Source organism: Chiloscyllium plagiosum, unplaced genomic scaffold (assembly GCF_037043375.1).
Source record: "Chiloscyllium plagiosum isolate Xiang-an unplaced genomic scaffold, Cpla_swu_hap1 HiC_scaffold_43, whole genome shotgun sequence".
In the NCBI taxonomy this organism is placed as follows: domain Eukaryota; kingdom Metazoa; phylum Chordata; class Chondrichthyes; order Orectolobiformes; family Hemiscylliidae; genus Chiloscyllium; species Chiloscyllium plagiosum.
The window spans coordinates 19,766,434-19,786,100 of NW_028270181.1; the positions used below are offsets into that span (position 1 = coordinate 19,766,434).

At 42.5% G+C, this 19,667-nt stretch overlaps 2 protein-coding genes across 14 annotated transcripts in view; one reads left to right on the top strand and one right to left on the bottom strand.

The window, feature by feature from the left end:
• rassf4a (Ras association domain family member 4a) overlaps positions 1 to 19,667 on the bottom strand; it is a 269,576-nt gene that overhangs the window by 179,232 nt on the left and 70,677 nt on the right. The window lies entirely within an intron of this gene.
• Positions 395 to 4,423, top strand: LOC148137449 (uncharacterized). The gene is made up of 5 exons (XM_087982326.1): positions 395 to 549; positions 953 to 1,041; positions 1,156 to 1,276; positions 2,212 to 2,301; positions 3,562 to 4,423. The coding sequence occupies exons 2-5, from the start codon at positions 987 to 989 to the stop codon at positions 3,626 to 3,628; spliced, it is 333 nt and encodes a 110-aa protein (XP_087838452.1). The 5' UTR covers positions 395 to 549; positions 953 to 986; the 3' UTR covers positions 3,629 to 4,423.

A 19,667-nucleotide genomic window follows, 5' to 3' on the forward strand; every position in this document is an offset into this window, starting at 1 on the left:
AATCTTTAGGTTCCCACTATCTCCGCACCTGACTTTGGGGAACTCCAAAAACTCAGCCCAGATTAGCCAGCTCAAACTGAGCAGCAGAACAGGGGCTGAATTACCTACTCCTCCTGTTTGTAATAGTGGAAGCTGGTTCTCCCAACTCCAAGGAGCCCAAAAGAGAAGTGGGGTGACCAAACGACAATCCAGGATGGAGTCAACACCTTCCAGGGAGAAGTGAGAGAAAAAAATTTGATGAATTAAAGGAGTAACTTTTTTAAAAAATGAACATCCTGAGACAGCTGCTTCTTTGGCTCAGTTTAGCTGGAATCTCCAAAATTTCATCATTCTGTTCCAGTAAACCATGTGATCTTCACAGCTGAGCCTCTATTTAAGCAGCAGCAAAGCAGCAACAGGCATAGACCACAAACTGCACGTTCCAGCAGTGAAAGCATCTGTTCTGCTCTGAAACATTCCGCAGGAGCTGGAGCTGCAGGCAAGCAAGACAACGCAGAACAGATACAAAGGAAGGCAAACTGACTGACGGTCTCAAACAAACAGCAACACGTAAGTCCTCTTTTTATTCCATTCCTCGAAGCAACTTCTAACTATAAATCAAATACTTTTGCACCACTGAACAAAAAGCCTTTTCGTAAACCATCAGTTTCCCAAGTGCTGCAAAAGCACTGTTCTGTCACTGGACTTGAAGTATTAAATTTGCTATCTTCCCACAGATGTTGCCAGACCTGCTGGGTTTCTCCGGCAATTTCTGGTTTTATTTCACACCTCCAACAACCACAGTTCTCTGTTTTATTTAGTTATTTCCAAGTATTGTTATTTGAGGCATACTGTTGTTATAAGCAGAATTGAATCAATAAGGTTTTGGGTTACAGTTACACATTCGGCATTTGCAACTCGCAATGCATGTGAATTCTTAAGTTTTTGACCAGTTGTCTTCTTGTGTTTTTAGGAGGTTAGAACACATCTACAAAACCAGCAAGAAAATGAACTGCAAACTCCAGGCAATAACTCTCTTGGCTCTGGCATTTGTCTGTGCAGGTCAGTAACAAAGTTTTGGTTAATCACTGATTCCAGTTATAAGTGGAAACATATGAATTACGTTCTGTTGTTTGTGAAGTGATAATAAATTCCAACACAAACTGTCTTTTACAGAGAGCACCGTCAATCCACCTAGATGTCTTTGCTTGAATGTTGTTAAAAAGGTGCCATACAGACTGATAGAGGACTACTTAATCATTCCGAAAGAAACACATTGCTCAAAGACTCAAATCATGTAAGTAACACTAAACTACAAAGAGATCTTCCTGCTAAAGGGATGGTGTGAAGATGGACACTGCTTTTAATCTTTTATTTGAAGCCTGTAAATAAGAGTCTAGTAGTTTCTGCACTTATTGCAAAGTGAGCAACCTGTGCATAGAATCACAAATTAAAATGTTAGTTAAATGATGCTGAGGGAATAAAATCCACCAAGTTTTCATTAAATGTTTCAACTTAAATGACCTGCTTACGAAATGTTGGATGAGTTGCCAAAAGAAACGAGGGCTCGGGACACAATAAATCTTCCTCCTGCTATGTTACAAAGAGTGAGAGTCAGTGACAAACAATGGCTCAGTTTGATGAGCTGAGTTATATTCCCTGCTGGCACTCGATCTATATATAGCCTGTATTTCCCAGACAGCAGTTTTGTGAGAGACAAATACAAATTCAACTTTCTCGCCAGCAATTTCCCTCCTTTCTGTTTACAAGAAATTCATTTTAATTTTGAGCTACAAAGCCCCAGATGTCCGAATAGTTATTTTGCAGTCATCTGGAAAATGGCCTTAGGTCAAAGTTTAAATTCTTCCCGAATTCTATGATGCACATTAGAAAAAGTATGATGTTCCTCTCAGGTTAAAGTAAAAAAAATGCAAAAGTGAAAGTTTTAGAGAGGCAAATTAAAATAGAAATATGTTTTCCAAGATTACTCAAAAACGCATTTTTTAAAACACAAGAATATAACACGGGGTAAAGAAGGAAAGAAATGAACCTCGAGTAAAAAGTTCTGTTAATTGCTTGATGGTCACTGCTAATGATTTTACAGATACTTCATAGATCCATTTAAGTGTCCAAATAAATATTTCACCCAACAACCTCAACAGCAGCTAAAGACTGTAAAGACACATAACACTGAAACTAACATTAAGTTTCCCATCTGTTGTATTCTTTCAGACTTGTGGTAAATGTGAACAACTCACAAATGGAAACGTGCCTTGACCCTGCAACAAATCAAGGCAGAACACTTGTCGAATGCTGGGAAAGGTGAGCTCAAATTATTTTCTTCTTATGACAGAGAAAGTAAATTACAATCTATCCTCTACGTTCAAATGAATGGAAGGTTTCAGCACTGTTGTATAATTTAATTCAGATATTAGATAATTCATTACTTTGAGGATAATAAACTTTGAATCACCAGGAATCGACCTTATTAGGATTATTAAATAGAAAAAAATATATAAAATCAATACTAATTATGCAGCATTTGAGATCTATACAAACTACCGCTAATCAAATCATAGTTAGGAGCATATACAAAATAATCTGTTAGTTTAAGCAGTTAACTGTTATAGTGTCAGGTTGCATTCTGTCACAATACATCAGCTGTAGAATTGAACATTTTATAATCAACTGATTAGCATTTGCAATATAGAGATTAAAGAATGCTAATTGGCCACAAATGCTAATTGGTGTATGTAATAGAGTCAACAGGACAGGTCTTAACAAGTCTGTCCTTAAAGGATAGAATATTTCGTCCTTACTGCAATATCCCTATTTCTGGGCCAGAAAGTCTGGGGTTAAAATTCCACTCTGCCCCAGAAGTGTGTCATAACATGTATGAGCAGATTGATAAGTAATTTCATATTTGCTTTGTGAGCATTTCTATGTATCATAGTGAAACAGCAGTTGTGCTGATTTGATTAGCATTTAATTAGCTGAATCAACAATTGTGCAAATTCATGTACGTAGTTCAATACCTGTCCTGTAGTTTTCCCAAATACCAGGATTAAATAATTGAACTAAGTGCCAAATTAATGAGTTAATTCATCAAAGCGTTAATTCATCAATTTGTCCAAATTAATGAGTTAATTCATCAAATTCATTAAATGCCTCCACAAAAGAAAACTCCACTATTTATTTAGACAATATAATATCTTTTACTACCTGAATGACAAATGCTTCCAACTTTGTCACCAAGTATAATGCAATCAGAACCTAATATACATAACAACTGAAATTAATTTGTGTTCATGTTTACGCTGCAAATTCAAGTTAAAACAGAACATTTGACTAAAGTTTTGTCTTAATGGTCTATCATTTCCACCTATATACAATTCTACATAATATATTTGATTATTGAAGTATATATTAAGAAAAGATCACTTGCAGTAAATATCGAGGATTCTTAACGCTTAAGAGAGTTGGAATTTGAGAAGGCATATTAAAGTTTTAACACTGTTGTGGGCATAGATCATTTGTAAAATGTATTGTTTTTCTCTCTCTCTCACTCTCCCCTCCCTCCAGAATTGGCCATGATATCACAAGGAAGAGGGAATGTATTCCACTAAGGAAGAGAGGCACCAACAACTAAGAAAGAATCAGACCCATAAAGGAGAAGTGGAGGGAATGTGATGCCCTTGGAGAAGATTTAAACCAAAAAAGGAAACTCTCACCTTTTGACTTCTGATGTCTCTTGTGATGTGCATCACAGGGACAGCTAATTTAAAAAATTGCTCAAACTTATTATTTCAAAACCAAGAATCACAAATTGTTCTCTTAGCGTCTTCATTCTACCCATTGACAGTATTAGCTGTATTTAATTTCAGTATATTTAGGTGAAAAAAAAAGCTAATCTAATGAATCAAATAGGTTATTTATATGTTGTCATTTAATTCCGTAAGTTACACTGATATTTCTTGTTATTAGCACTTTCATGTCAAGTTTGTCCAAAGCACTGTGTAAAATCTGATGCTATAGCACATGGTGTCACAATGCAGATCAAGGCTTGTCACACAAAAAAAGATCACCATACAAATGAAGATCTTTGTGCTGTGCAAGTTGCTGAACCGATTAATCGTAGATCGAATTAACCGGGTCAGTTAATGTAACTAAACTATAATGCATTCCATAAGTAATGCACATTAAAAATGTCAGTTTGAATCTTTATTTTATTTATGTATTGTTTTATATTGCAGATAAGGTATTTTATATAAAGAAGGAAAACATTTTCCAAGTGATTTTGTAGAACAGAGCAAATGTATTTTTTTTTCAAACTTGAAGATAACACCATGTATACATTGGCATGTTTTAAACAGCCATGTGTCGGTCAAAGCTGCAATTTCTAAGTGTTTTATAATAAAACTCAAATAAAGGAAGAAAAACTGAATTGTCTTTTTTTGATTGTCACAAAACATGTTGCATTAATATCTATTCTATAACTGACCACATGCCTATAGTTTATCCTTTTTAATTCAAGAACACCTCAACACTAAATTTTATAAGACCATAAGACATAGGAGCGGAAGTAAGGCCATTCTGCCCATCGAGTCCACTCCGCCATTCAATCATGGCTGATGGGCATTTTAACTCCACTTACCCGCATTCTCCCCGTAGCCCTTAATTCCTTGTGACATCAAGAATTTATCAATTTCTGCCTTGAAGACATTTAGCGTCCCTGCCTCCACTGCACTCTGTGGCAATGAATTCCACAGGCCCACCACTCTCCGGCTGAAGAAATGTCTCTGCATTTCTGTTCTGAATTTACCCCCTCTAATTCTAAGGCTGTGTCCACGGGTCCTAGTCTCCTCGCCTAACGGAAACAATTTCCTAGCGTCTACCCTTTCCAAGCCATGTATTATCTTGTAAGTTTCTATTAGATCTCCCCTTAATCTTCTAAACTCCAATGAATACAATCCCAGGATCCTCAGCCGTTCCTTGTATGTTAGACCTACCATTCCAGGGATCATCCGTGTGAATCTCCGCTGGACACCCTCCAGTGCCAGTATGTCCTTCCTGAGGTGTGGGGACCAAAACTAGACACAGTACTCTAAATGGGGCCTAACCAGAGCTTTATAAAATCTCAGTAGCACAACTGTGCTTTTATATTCCAACCCTCTTGAGATAAGTAACAACATTGCATTCGCTTTCTTAATCACGGACTCAACCTGCATGTTTACCTTTAGAGAATCCTCGACTAGCACTCCCAGATTCCTTTGTACTTTGGCTTTATGAATTTTCTCACCGTTTAGAAAGTAGTCCATGCTTGTATTCTTTTTTCCAAAGTGCAAGACCTTGTATTTGCCCACATTGAATTCCATCAACCATTTCCTGGACCACTCCTCCAAACTGTCTCGATCCTTCTGCAGCCTCCCCACTTCCTCAGTACTACCTGCCTGTCCACCTAACTTCGTATCATCGGCAAACTTCGCTAGAATGCTCCCAGTCCCTTCATCCAGATCATTAATGTATAACATGAACAGCTGTGGCCCCAGCACTGAACCCTGCGGGACACCGCTTGTCACCGGCTGCCATTCCGAAAAAGAACCTTTTATCCCAACTCTCTGACTTCTGTCAGACAGTCAATCCTCAATCCATACCAGTAGCTCACCTCGAACACCATGGGCCCTCACCTTGCTCAGCAGCCTCCCGTGTGGCACCTTATCAAAGGCCTTTTGGAAGTCTAGATAGACCACATCCACTGGGTTTCCCTGGTCTAACCTACTTGTCACCTCTTCAAAGAATTCCAACAGATTTGTCAGGCACGACTTCCCCTTACTAAATCCATGTTGACTTGTTCTAATCCGACCCTGCTCTTCCAAGAATTTAGAAACCTCATTTCATTCACTTCATTTGAACAAAAAATTTAGTGAAAGGAGCACTGAATTAACATAAAGAATTGCATTCATATAGAACCTTCAAATGTTGTAAAATATCCCAAGGAGCTTCACTTGTTAATTTTATATCAACTGCTAAGACAGAGAATGAGAATACGCTTTTTCATCAACAAATTATTGGAAAATATTCAAATCAGTAATCAAAAGAAATTGAGAAAAATCTTATTGCTTTAAAAAAAAGTAAGAGGAAGCTATTCAGTTCTGAAACTTCATGTTTAAATAAACACATAATGGTAACATTATTGGAGAAAGAGACAGAATTCTCAGCACATAAACAATGAAGAGAATGGCATAAGGGAATACAGCAGGAGAAAATAAACCTGAAAGGAAAGATGAACTCCAAATTGGCTTTTCTTCAAGTTCCTTGATAACTTAAAGACAAAGAAAATCAAGGGTAGGATTATGGTTGAAGAAGTGATTTACAGGCTAACCGCACTGGCAAGCAGACAACAAAGAAGGTGGAAGTAGATTAGACTCCCTATAGTGTGGAAACAGGCCCTTCAACCAGTCCACATTGACCCTCCAAAGAGTAACCCACCCACACCCATTTCCTTACACTTAGTCCTGATTAATGCACCTAACACTATGGGCAATTTAGCATGGCCAATTCACCTTTGGACTGTGGGAGGAAACCGGAGCACTCGGAGGAAACCCACGTAGACACGAGAGAATGTACAAACTCCATACAGACAGTCACCCAAGACCGGAATTGAACCTGGGACCCCGGTGCTGTGACGCAGCAGTGTTAACCACTGAGCCACTGCGCCACTCCAAGGCTGCACTCCTTAGAGATAGTGAGTCGAAACTGAGGGTCACCATGCCTCAGGTGAGGAGAGAGGTTGAGAAGGAGAGTCCTTCATTGTAAACTCAGCTGCTGTTGGAATTGAATCCACACTGGTGACACCACACTGCTCATCGCTAACCAACCGTCCAACCAACGGAGCTAACCAATCCTCTAAAAGGATGAGCCAGACATCAGAAAAGAACAAATGATGTAAAGCTATGTAACATAACGGGAGATGACTGATAAGTTCAACAAGCTGCAAGGAATAAAGTCTTGTGAATCTAGTCAAAAAAATTGGGAAAGACAGCAGAGACCATTTGTTGATTTAAATTAATAATTAAAATAACTCTGTGAAAGAAAGTAATATTGTGAATTGTTGAATTAAATTGCAGAATTAAGTCTGTTGGATATTTAGTCCATTCCGTCGGCTGAATATCTCAACTTATTATTTCAAAACATTCTCTTCGGCTTCGTTTTTAAATTGTATTTTTTACTTTCATCCATTTATTTCCCAGATATAAGATGGGTATGGTAGCTTGTATCAAAGGAATATCGACAATGCTAGGAATGTTCAGGAGGTCAGGTGACAGAATGAATGTTTCAGGTTGATGGCCCCTCATCAGAACCAGTCATTATCCACTGCCCACGAACCCATCCTACACCTTCCACTAACATCAGCCAAACCAAAACTGTGCTGTTCATATCCTGTCACAGCATGCCCCTACTTGCTCATCAATTCCATCATCACTGAACTACACTGGCTCTCAGTCACCAAAAACTCAAACATTAAACTTTTGTAATTATGTTTAAGTTGCTCCAAGGCCATTCTCTTTCCTCCCACGGTTTTATATACCTCCATATCCACCACTTCCCAAACCATCTTCTCACCACACTAGCCCATATTGTTACCAATCCTGGTGATTTCACTTTCTCCTTTCAAACCGGTCATGACCCATTTTCCCAGAAAGGTCTCTCCTAAACCCCTCATTTTGCAAGTCCCACCCCCACCTTCCCCTCCCTAGTTGCAATCTCTTTCTGCTCTCCAAATCTGTCAATGTGTTTTTTCCTGTCTGATTTATAGAGTCATACATCACGGAAACAGACCCTTTGGTCCAACCAGTCCATGCCGACCATATTCCCAAACTAAACTGGTGCAACCTGCCTGTATTTTGCTCATATCCCTCTGAAAAACCTTTCCTCTTCATGTACTTAGCCAAGTGTCTTTTAAAAATTGTAACTACCCACATTCGCTACTCCCTATGGCAGTTCACCAACTGCTTTCTGAATTTAAAAAATTGCCCACGTCCTTTTTTAATCTCTCACCTCACCTCAAAAATATGCCGCCCCTAGCTTTGAACTCTCCCACCTTAGGGGAAAAACCTTTGCTATTCACCTTATCTATTATGCCTGCCTTTCCCAAAGCTCGAAGCTTGCATCCCCCCAATCAGGTCTCAGCCACAAGTATCAAAGCCACTTGTATTGAAGCCACTAGTGACATCCTACAGAACAAAAATAATTGTTCACGCTGTGTCTTTCTGGACACATCTGCACTTAGTGGTTGACCAGCGTCCTCCTCCAGCGTGTCTCCATTGTTACCCAACTGGATGGAACTGCTTTTAGCTGTTCTGACTCTTATCTGAGGGAGGAAGTGGGTACTGCAGCTGCTGGAGATGAGAGTCTACATTAGAGTGGTGCTGGAAAAGCACAGCAGGTCAGGCAGCATCCGAGGAGCAGGAAACTCGACGTTTCAGGCAAAGGCCCTCATTCCTGATGAAGGGCTTTTGCCTGAAATATCAATTTTCCTGCTCCTCGGATGCTGCCTGACCGGCTGTGCTTTTCCAGCACCACTCTAATCCGGATTCTTATCTAAATCTAACCGAAGAGTCAGCATCAATAGCTTTCCTTAACGTTCTCACTGTAGCTTCTGGGATTTACCCTCAGATGCAAATTAGAAGGAATCGACCTGCTGCCATTGAACATCTTCCAAAAACATGCCATCAGTTTCCATGAGCATAAACCTCTCTTAACACCTCCGATGACCCAAAATTGTCAAGGGCTTGTCTGATATTCAATATTGAAAGGGCAGACATTTTCTCCAGTGAAATATTGGGAAGAATGAAGGCCTTGAATGTGGTAATGACCAGGAATTGGCCCTTTCCTTAATAATTTCATCCCTCGCCCCAGCAAGTGTTGGAGGCTGCTTGCCGCCTTCGCATCGTGTAACTTCGAGATATGCTTTCAACTATCCATCCATCCGTCGCGAACACTACCTATTGCCATTTCCAGAAGACTGCTCAACTATGTTCAAACCCATACCCATGTCCCTTTAAACCCAACTATTCTATTGCACTCCTCGTAGAGTCATAAAAGCAAGGAAGCAGGCCCTTCAGCCCAACTCTTCCATGCCGACCAGGTTTCCTAATCTGAACTAGTCCCATTTGCTTGAGTTTGGCCCACATCCCTCTGAACCTTTCCTATTCATGTAACTCCCCAAATATCTTTTAAATGTTGTAATTGTACCTGCCTCTACCACTTTCTCTGGCAGCTCGTTCCATATACTCACCACGCTCAGTGTGAAACTGTTGCCCTTCAGCTCCCTTTCAAATCTTTCCCTTCTCACCTTTAACCTATGCCTCTCGTTTTGGACTCCCCTATCCTGGGGCAAAGACCTTGGCTATTCACCTTCTCTTTTCCCCTCTGAATTTATAAACCTCTGTAAGGTCATCCCCTCAGCCTCCAGTGTTCAAGAGCAAACAAATGCTCCAGCCTATCCAATCTCTCCTTAAACCTTAACCCTCCAGCTTCAGTGACATCCTTGAAAGCCTATTCCAGTTTAATGACATCCTTCCTATAAAAGGGCAACCAGAATTATATACAGTATCTGCATGTGGCCTTACCAATGTCAGAGTCATACAGCATGGAAACAGACCTTTCCATCCAACCAGTATATGCCTACCATGTTCCCAAACTAAACCAGTCCCACTTAGCTAGGCTTGGCTCATATCTCTCCAAACCCTTCCTATTCATATATCCATCCAAATGCCTCTTAAATGTTGCAATTGTACCAGCCTCCACCACATCCTCTGGCTCATTCCACACACGTACCACCCTCTGCGTGAAAAAGTTGCCCCTTAGGTCTCTTTTATATCTTTCTCCTCTCACCCTAAACCTATGCCCTCTAGTTCTAGACTCCTTGACCCCCGGGAAAAGACTGTCTATTTATCCTATCTAAGCTTAAACCTAAAATACCTCAAAAAGGTGGGACTAGATTGGGTTGGGATATCTGGTCGGCATGGACAGGTTGGACCGAAGGGTCTGTTTCCATGCAGTACATCTTTATGACTCTATGCCCCTCATAATTTTGTAAACCTCTACAAGGTCACCCCTCAGCCTGCGACGCTCCATGGAAAACAGCCCCAGCCTGTTCAGCCTCTCCCTATAGCTCAAATCCTCCAACCCTGCCAACATCCTTATAAATCTTTTCTGAACCCTTTCAAGTTTCACATCTTTCCGATAGGAAGGAGACCAGAATTGCACGCGATATTCCAACAGTGGCCTAACCAATGTCCTGTACAGCCACAACATGAGCTCCCAAATCCTGTACTCAATACTCTGACCAATAAAGGAAAGCATACCAAATGCCTTCTTCACCATCCTATCTACCTGCGACTCCACTTTCAAGGAGTTATGAACCTGCACTTCAAGGTCTCTTTGTTCAGCAACACTTCCTCGGACCTTACCATTAAGTGTATAAGTCCTGCTAAGATTTGCTTGCCCAAAATGCAGCACCTCACATTTATCTGAATTAAACTCCATCTGCCACTTCTCAGCCCTTTGGCCCATCTGGTCAAGATCCTGTTGTAATCTGAGGTAACCCTCTTTGCTCTCCACTACACCTCCAATTTTGGTGTCATCTGCAAACTTACTAATTGTACCTCTTATGCTCGCATCCAAATCATTTATGTAAATGACAAAAAGTAGAGGACCCAGCACCGATCCTTGTGGCACTCCACTGGTCACAGGCCTCTAGTCTGAAAAACAACCCTCTGTCTTCTACCTTTGAGCCAGTTCTGTATCCAAATGGCTAGTTCTCCCTTTTATTCCATGAGATGTAACCTTGCTAATCAGTCTCCCATGGGGAACCTTGTCGAATGCCTTACTGAAGTCCACATAGATCACATCTACTGCTCTGCTCTCATCAATCGTCTTTGTTACTTCTTCAAAAAACTCAATCAAGTTTGTGAGACATGATTTCCCACACACAAAGCTATGTTGACTATCTCTAATCAGTCCTTGCCTTTCCAAATACATGTACATCCTGTCCCTCAGGATTCCCTCCCACAACTTGCCCACCACGAAGGTCAGGCTCACTGGTCTATAGTTCCCTGGCTTGTCTTTACCGCCATTCTTAAACAGTGGCACCACATTAACCAAACCCCAGTCTTCCGGCACCTCACCTGTGACTATCAATGATACATATATCTCAGCAAGAGGCCCAGCAATCACTTCTCTAGCTTCCCACAGAGTTCTTGGGTACACCCGTTCAGGTCCTGGGGATTTATCCACCTTTAACCGTTTCAAGATATCCAGCATTTCCTCCTCTATAATCTGGACATTTTGCAAGATGTCACCATCTATTTCCCTACAGTCTATATCTTCCATATCCTTTTCCACAGTAAATACTGATGCAAAATATTCATTTATTAACTCCCCCATTTTCTGTGATCTTTGAGGGGCCTTATTCTCTCCCTAGTTACCCTTTTGTCGTTAATGTATTTGTAAAAACCCTTTGGATTCTCCTTAATTATCTTTGCCAAAGCTATCTCATGCCCCCTTTTTGCCCTCCTGATTTCCCTCTTAAGTATACTCCTACTTCCTTTATACTCTTCTAAGGATTCACTCGATCTAACTTGTCTGTACCTGACATATACTTGCTTCTTTTTCTGAACCAAACCCTCAATTTCTTTAGTCATCCAGCATTTCCTGTTTCATCAAGCTTTCATTCAGCTGAGCATCCTACTAGCTCTGAGGAAGGGTCACTCAACCCGAAACATTCACTCTGATTTCTCTCCACAGATGCTGCCAGACCTGCTGAGCTTTTCCAGCAATTTCGGATTCACAGCATCTGCTGTTCTTTTGGTTTTTACCCTGATACCTCTTTCTGTGGCTCACCATCACCTTTTGCTTCAAAAAGCTTCAGTGAAGCGTCCTGTGATGTTTTATGTTAAGGCGCTACATAAATTAAAACTTTCATTGTTGATTCCGTTGCATCACCACTGACGAATGTGTTGTATGGAATTCATTCTCCAAATATCTCAGCCCAGTTGGCCTCCTGCAGCAATAATGCTCTGGTGTTTGGAATTTGCAACAATGTCTGGAAAAGCTCAGCAGGTCTGTGTACTGCAGAGTGAACATTTCGGGACAACGACCTTTCATCAGAACTGAACAGAATCTGAAATGGAACGCATGATTTGGAGGAGCTGGTATTGGACTGGGGTGGACAAAGTTAAAAATCACACAACACCAGGTTATAGGCCAACAGGTTTATTTGGAAGCACTAGCTTTCGGACTGCTGCTCCTTCATCAGGTGGTTGTCTTTTGAAGAGTTTATATCAGTGGAATGTGAAAAGGGCAGGAAAGGAGAAGGTCAGTGATCACATCTTCCTTAAAGCTGAACTCTTGGACTGAATGTTATTTTCATTCACGCGTAAAATGTAGGCATCGCTACAACGGCCAGTATTTGTTGCCCATCCCTGGTAAGTTTGGTCAGTCATCACTATCACAGAATCACAGGATTATTAGAGTGTAGAAGGAGGTCATTCAGCCCATCGGTGTGCCTACATTCTTCTTTAGTTTAGCATCTTTTTTATGTCTTGCAGATATTCCTTTCAACATGTTGCTGATGGTTAATATTAATTTCATTATCCAGTGGTTGGTGCTGAACGTTTGCTGTGTAACGGACAGTCCCTGGGGTTCTTGATGAAAACTATCCCAAAGAGAGGTGTAATTTGAAGACCCTACACACAAACATTCCCAGTGCTTACGAACCACTGTGTTCTATTGCCCTGCATTGTGTTCCAACTTGGGTATAAATTGACTTGCGAACGGACTCCAGAATCACAATCTGTACTGCATACTTTACCGTCGTTGCAATAGTTCATGTGATGGTTAATTGGCGCACAGAGGTTTGCCTTGAGGCTGTCAAGCTGATGTCGTGTACTCAACCTACAGTATAATTAGCCTGCACAATGGAGCACTGATACTCCAGCCAAGTCCTCATAACTTTGTTTTGCAACTGATCCGCCAACAGAGGCCTTAGCCCCCAGCCTGATGGCTCCTGGCAATCAACATTGTTCACTAATCGGTTCACTGTCACTGCGTAGGCAGATTCAGATAAACCCTTCCTCTGCTGGTGTGAAATCTGTAATCTTAAATTGACAATAAATTGCTGTTCTATTTTATTCATTTTACAAAAAAAAAATGAAAAGTTTTAAAAATCACCATACCATGGCCCTAAATTAATGACAGAAGATGAAAAAACTCTACTTAGTCTCAATGCCTTACACTTCTGTACAATTTTATGAAGTCAATGGAAACTAGTCAACGCTTACATTCCATGTTAGCCTCCTCCCACCCAGATTAATCCAGCAAAAAAAAAACTCTAGTGTGTGGTGCTGAAAAAGCACAGCAGGCCAGGCAGCATCCGAGGAGCAGGAGAATCGACATTTCAGGCATAAGCCATTCCTGATGAAGGAAATGTTGATTCTCCTGTTCCTCGGATGCGGCCTGGCCTGATGTGCTTTTCCAGCACCACACTCTCGTTTCTGAGCTCCAGCGTCTGCAGTCCTCACTTTCTCCTAGCAAAAATCAAGCTCGAGGCCAACCATTTGGAGAATGGCTTGATTTCAAGAACCAGGAGGTTACTGTAATAGTCCTTCGCTGACCATTCACCTTCTCTTCTACTGTTTCTCCACTATCTCCCTGGCTCCCACATTCAGGGAGAATCGACGTTTCGGGCATGAGCCCTTCTTCAGGAATGAGGAAAGTGTGTCCAGCAGGCTAAGATAAAAGGTAGGGAGGAGGGACTTGGGGGAGGGGTGTTGGAAATGCGATAGGTGGAAGGAGGTCAAGGTGAGGGTGATAGGCTGGAGTGGGGGTGGGGGTGGAGAGGTCAGGAAGAAGATTGCAGGTCAGGAAGGCGGTGCTGAGTTCGAGGGATTTGACTGAGACAAGGTGGGGGGAGGGGAAATGAGGAAACTGGAGAAATCTGAGTTCATCCCTTGTGGTTGGAGGGTTCCTAGGCGGAAGATAAGGCGCTCTTCCTCCAACCGTCGTGTTGCTATGGTCTGGCGATGGAGGAGTCCAAGGACCTGCATGTCCTTGGTGGAGTGGGAGGGGGAGTTGAAGTGTTGAGCTATGGGGTGGTTGGGTTGGTTGGTCCGGGTGTCCCAGAGGTGTTCTCTGAAACGTTCCGCAAGTAGGCGGAACACTTTGCAACCAATATGTTCTTTCTGTAGCACAAACACTGCAACATGGGCACAGGGCAAGTTATTTCCTTCACACTAAGAGTCACCAAACATGGGGAAAATTAAGAAGATAACTCAAAAGGAAAAATGTGATCACAGCTCTTATATAACTGGAGTCGTTATGTTATTTCAACATTTTCAAATCTCTGTTCGCACCTTACCTTCCAGCTCAGCTACTAATTCACTGCCCATTTCTTAGATCCAGCCAGGAGAGAAAAATGTTCATATAGTTCTACTTAAAAAAAACTAAAACACCCTACAGAACCATAACACATAAAACAAATATGTGGGCGGCACAGTGGCACAGTGGTTCGCACTGCTGCCTCACAGCGCCAGAGACCCAGGTTCAATTCCCGCCTTAGGCGACTGACTGTGTGGAGTTTGCACATTCTCCCCTTGTCTGCGTGGGTTTCCTCCGGGTGCTCCGGTTTCCTCTCACAGTCCAAAGATGTGCAGGTCAGGTGAATTGGCCATGCTAAATTCCCCATAGTGTTAGGTAAGGGGTAAATGTAGGGGTTTGGGTGGGTTGCGCTTCGGCGGGTTGGTGTGGACTTGTTGGGCCGAAGGGCCTGTTTCCACACTGTAATGTAATCTAAATCAGCAAAATAAATAAAATGACAAAAATTAAACAGGGATATCAGACAGCCAATGAAATAACTATGCTGAGGCCGCTAGGCCATCACCAAGTCACCCTTTACTTATATGTACATGGGCTGTGACCAGCCAGTTCAAAGCCAGTCCCTAGACTGAGGATATCCTCTGACACTCCTGTTTATATCTGTCAGTCAGGTTAACGATCCCCATGAAGGATCTCACAGTCTAAGAAATCCACCTGGCCATGGTTCTAATCACTACAGCCTTTTTGCCATTTCTATGCACATGAATTGGAGCTGCCCGTGTTGGACTGGGGTGTACAAGGTTAAAAATCACACAACACCAGGTTATAGTCCAACAGGTTTATTTGGAAGCATTAGTTTTCAGAGCGCTGCTCCTTCATCAGGTGGTTGTCGCCCCCCTGATGAAGGAGCAGTGCTCTGAAAACTAGAGCTTCCAATTAAACCTGTTGGACTATAAACTGGTGTTGTGTGATTTTTATCTATGCACATGAACAGCAATTGAAGTTTTATATCCAATTTCTACACCTTATCGTTGCAAAGAAAGGAATAGTATTATATATTATATATAATTACCAGGTACTCTCACAAAAAACACTTCATTTAGCGCAGGAATCCAATGCGTTGCAATCTGAGTCTTACCAATTATCATGAATAACATAAGATGAAGTTTCCTCGGTATAGATTGTATATCACAAGGCAAATCTGATTGTTCGCAAGATTGTGTCCTGCATTAAGTTAACTGGCATTGACAGAAACTGATCAGGTTTAATAGAACTACCACATTTCTAGACCATAGTTTCTGGACATTCTGCTACAGCTCTTTGGTTTTGTGGTCATCTGTATATTTTTTTCCCATTGTCATAAAACCATCTGGTTCACTAATGTCTTTCAGGGATGGAAATCTACCATCTTCATCAGGTCTGGCCTACACGTGACTCCAGACCCACAGCAATGTGGATGACTCTCAACTGCATTATTCCTGAAAGTTGCCACCAAGGTTGATGGGGTTGGTAAGAAGGCATATGGTGTGTTAGCCTTTACTGGTAGGGGGGGATTGAGTTTCGGAGCTACAAGGTCATGCTTCATTGTACAAGACACTGGTAAGGCTGCACCTAGGGTATTGTGTACAGTTCTGGTCACTGCATTATAGGAAGGATGTGGAAGCTTTGGAAAGGGTGCAGAGGAGATTTACTAGGACGTTGCCTGGTATGGATGGATGGTCTTACGAGGAAAGGCTGAGGGAACTGAGGCTGTTTTCATTGGAGAGGAGAAGGTTGAGAGTGACTTAATAGACATATAAGATAATCAGAGGGTTAGATAGGGTGGATTTTTCCTCGGATGGTGAAGGCTAACATGAGGGGACATTGCTTTAAATTGAGGGGTGATGGATTTCGGATAGATACTGGAATAGTTTCTTTAGTCAGAGTGGTAGGGGCGTGGAACGGCCTGCTTGCAACAAAATAGACTCGACGCTGTTAAGGGCATTTAACTGGGCATTGGACATACATATGGATATTAATGGAACAATGTAGGTTAGATGGGCAGATTAATTTCACAGGTCGGCACAAAAGAGGGCCGAAGAGCCTGTACTGCGCTGTAACGTTTGATGTTCTATGTTCTATGCCCTCTGGGCAATTGGGGGTAGGTAATAACTGCTGGCCTAGCCAGCGACACCCACAGCCTGTGAATGAATAAAAGCAAAGTTACATTTTGCAGGTGATTTTCAACCATTGTAAGTCAACAGGTGAATCAGACAATGCAAAAAGGACACAATTAAACAAGTCTTTTGCACTCAATGGCCCAATCTGGCTGTGATCTCATGACAGCATTGTCTTGAATGTGTTTTTCACTTGACACTGCAAACCACAGATGGTTGCTACACAATGAAACAATGATTTCACAAGTCAGTGCATTAATCACAAGGATGTGCCCAAACATGTTCAACTGTAAGTAACTTGTTTCAAGTGATATACTGCCTGTGCTGATGAAGGGTTCTTGCTCAAAACATCGATTCTCCTGCTCCTCAGATGCTGTCTGACCTGCTGTGCTTTTCCAGCACCCCACTCTCGACGCTGATCTCCAGCCCTTACTTCCTCCATCCTGGCAGTGTTCTTACCACTGGCCTTGAAGGTTAATCCCACTTGACCCAAACGTGTCTCAGATCATGACTGAAACTAGAAGAATAAGTTTTATCTAACAGTCCAAATTTATCATAAATTCCTGAACTTGAGGCATTTCAGCAAATTTATGAACAATTAAAAAGAATAATAAAATATTTGTTTATACAGGTGATCAATACAGGGAGAAAGTGAGGACTGCAGATGCTGGAGATCAGAGTCAAAATGTGTGGTGCTGGAAAAGCACAGCAGGGCAGGCAGCATCCGAGGAGCAGGACAGTTGACATTTTGAGAATAAGCTCTTCATCAGGAATGGGTGGGGGGTGCAAAGGGGTGGCACGGTGGCACAGTGGTTAGCACTGGGTTCAATTCCCGACTCAGGCAACTGTCTGTGTGGAGTTTGCACATTCTCCCAGTGTCTGCGTGGGTTTCCTCCGGGTGCTCCGGTTTCCTCCCACAGTCCAAAGATGTACAGGTCAGGTGAATTGGCCATGATAAATTGCCCATAGTGTTAGGTGAAGGGGTAAATGTAGGGGAATGGCTGTGTGGGTTGCTCTTCGGAGGGTCGGTGTGGAATTGTTGGGCCGAAGGGCCTGTTTCCACACTGTAAGTAATCTAATCCAATAAATGGGAGTGGGTGACATTGGGGTAAGGTAGGTGGGAATGTGATAGGCAGATGAAGTTAGGGGGTGATGGGGATAGATCAGAGTGGAGGGTGGAGCAGATAGGTGGGAAGGAAGGTGGACAGGTAGGAAAGTTCAGGAGGGCAGTGCCAAGTTGGAGGGTTGGATCTGGGATAAGGTGGGGGGAGGGGAGATGAGGAAACTGGTGAAATCAACATTGATCCCGTGTGGTTGGAGGGTCCCAAGGTGGAGGATGAGGTGTTCTTCCTGACTGGGAGACCTCAGTAGGTCCGGATTGGGAACAGCATCTCCAACACCGTCACACTGAGCACGGGGGCCCCCCAGGGCTGTGTCCTCAGTGCACTGTTGTTCACCTTGCTGACACACAACTGTGCAGCAATGCATAGCTCGAATCACATCATCAAGTTCACTGATGACACGACTGTAGTGGGTCTCATCAGCAGGAACGACGAGTCAGCATACAGAGAGGAGGTGCAGCGGCTAACGGGCTGGTGCAGAGCCAACAACTGTTTCTAAACGTGAACAAGATGAAAGAGATAGTTGTTGACTTCAGGAGGCCACGGAGCGACCACTCTCTGCTGGACATCGACAGCTCCCCCGTGGAGATCGTGAAGAGCACCAAACTTCTTGGTGTACACCTGGTGGAGAGTCTCACCTGGTCTCTCAACACCAGCCCCATAAACAAGACAGCCCAGCAGCATCTTGACTTTCTGCGCAGGCTGAGAAAAGCTCACCTCCCACCCACCCCCACCCTCACCTCATTCTACAGAGGGTTCATTGAGAGTACCCTGAGCTGCTGCACCACTGCCTGGTTTGGGAATTACAATGTCTCAGATCATAAGACCCTTCGGCAGATAGTGAGGACAGCTGAGAAGATCACCGGGGTCTCTCTTCCTTCCATTACAGACATTTACACCACACACTGCATCTGAAAGGCTAAGACCATTGTGGAAGACCCCACACACCCCTCACTCAAACTCTTCCACTTCCTGCCATCTGGCTGAAGATACCGGAGCATACGGTCTCTCACAGCCAGACTGTGCACAGTTTCTTCCCCCAAACCATCAGGCTCCTTAACACAGTGTGATCGGACTCTTTCCCATCTGAAATTCTTTCGTGCTGTTGCTAGAAAAATGTCTATTATTCATCATTCTATTACACAGTAACTCCTTATTCACTTTATACCATGTACAAGTGTGTAGTTTATGCGATCCATGTAGCACCCTCAGTCCTGGAGGAACACTGTCTCATTTTTACTGTATCAGTAGCATATGGTAGAAATGACAAATAAAAGCTACTCTACTCTATCCACCAGGCATTGGGTGGCTAGAGTTTTGGCGGTGAAGAAGGCCCAGGATCAACACAGTCAATTGATGTCCTGGAGAGTCATCTTTGAAAGCCTGCTCACCATTTATTTTTTCCTTGCCCAATCTTTTCCTCTTACTTTTCAAAGATGTTGATTTGCTGCAGTTACACATAACCCCAATTGTTGCCCATTGGTACATCATCTGAGTGACCCCTACAACGAAAGTCTTGACTGGAAAACTTGACTGGTTGTTTGGTCAAGTGGATATTATAAATGTTCACAAAACTGAGAGCACAGGGAGCACATCTTTTGTCAGGGTTACAAGATAGTGGTCAGAATGGGTAACAATGCCAATTCTGCTCACCTTAACCAGGGTGAAGAAGAGCAATGAAGCAATGACAAAATACTGTAGTAGGGGTCATCTAATGCTGTGAGAGACAGACCTAGAGGAATTTGCAGGTTTGTATGACTAAGCAGATCAATTGCTAGCTTCACCTTAGTCATCAGAGAAAGGTCATGATCCTTCACTCATAAGTTCCCATTCAAGCAGAAGTGCTCATAACCTAGTTAGACCATCTTGTGAACAGATCTCCAAATCATAATACAGAATCAGAGGCACTAAGCTAAGGTTGGCATAGACTTAGCAGGCCACTGAGCTGGTCTCTCATGTCAGACAGACAGACAGACAGACACACACACACACACACACACACACACACGTAGAGAGAGAGAGAGAGAGACAG

What these genes read in the sequence shown, in the direction of transcription:
- LOC148137449 (XM_087982326.1), top strand. Translation starts at nt 987, where the DNA reads ATGAACTGCAAACTCCAGGCAATAACTCTCTTGGCTCTGGCATTTGTC. An exon ending in TGCTCAAAGACTCAAATCAT is followed by an intron (nt 1,277 to 2,211) that starts GTAAGTAACACT and finishes GTATTCTTTCAG; the next exon opens with ACTTGTGGTAAATGTGAACA. An exon ending in CTTGTCGAATGCTGGGAAAG is followed by an intron (nt 2,302 to 3,561) that starts GTGAGCTCAAAT and finishes CCCTCCCTCCAG; the next exon opens with AATTGGCCATGATATCACAA.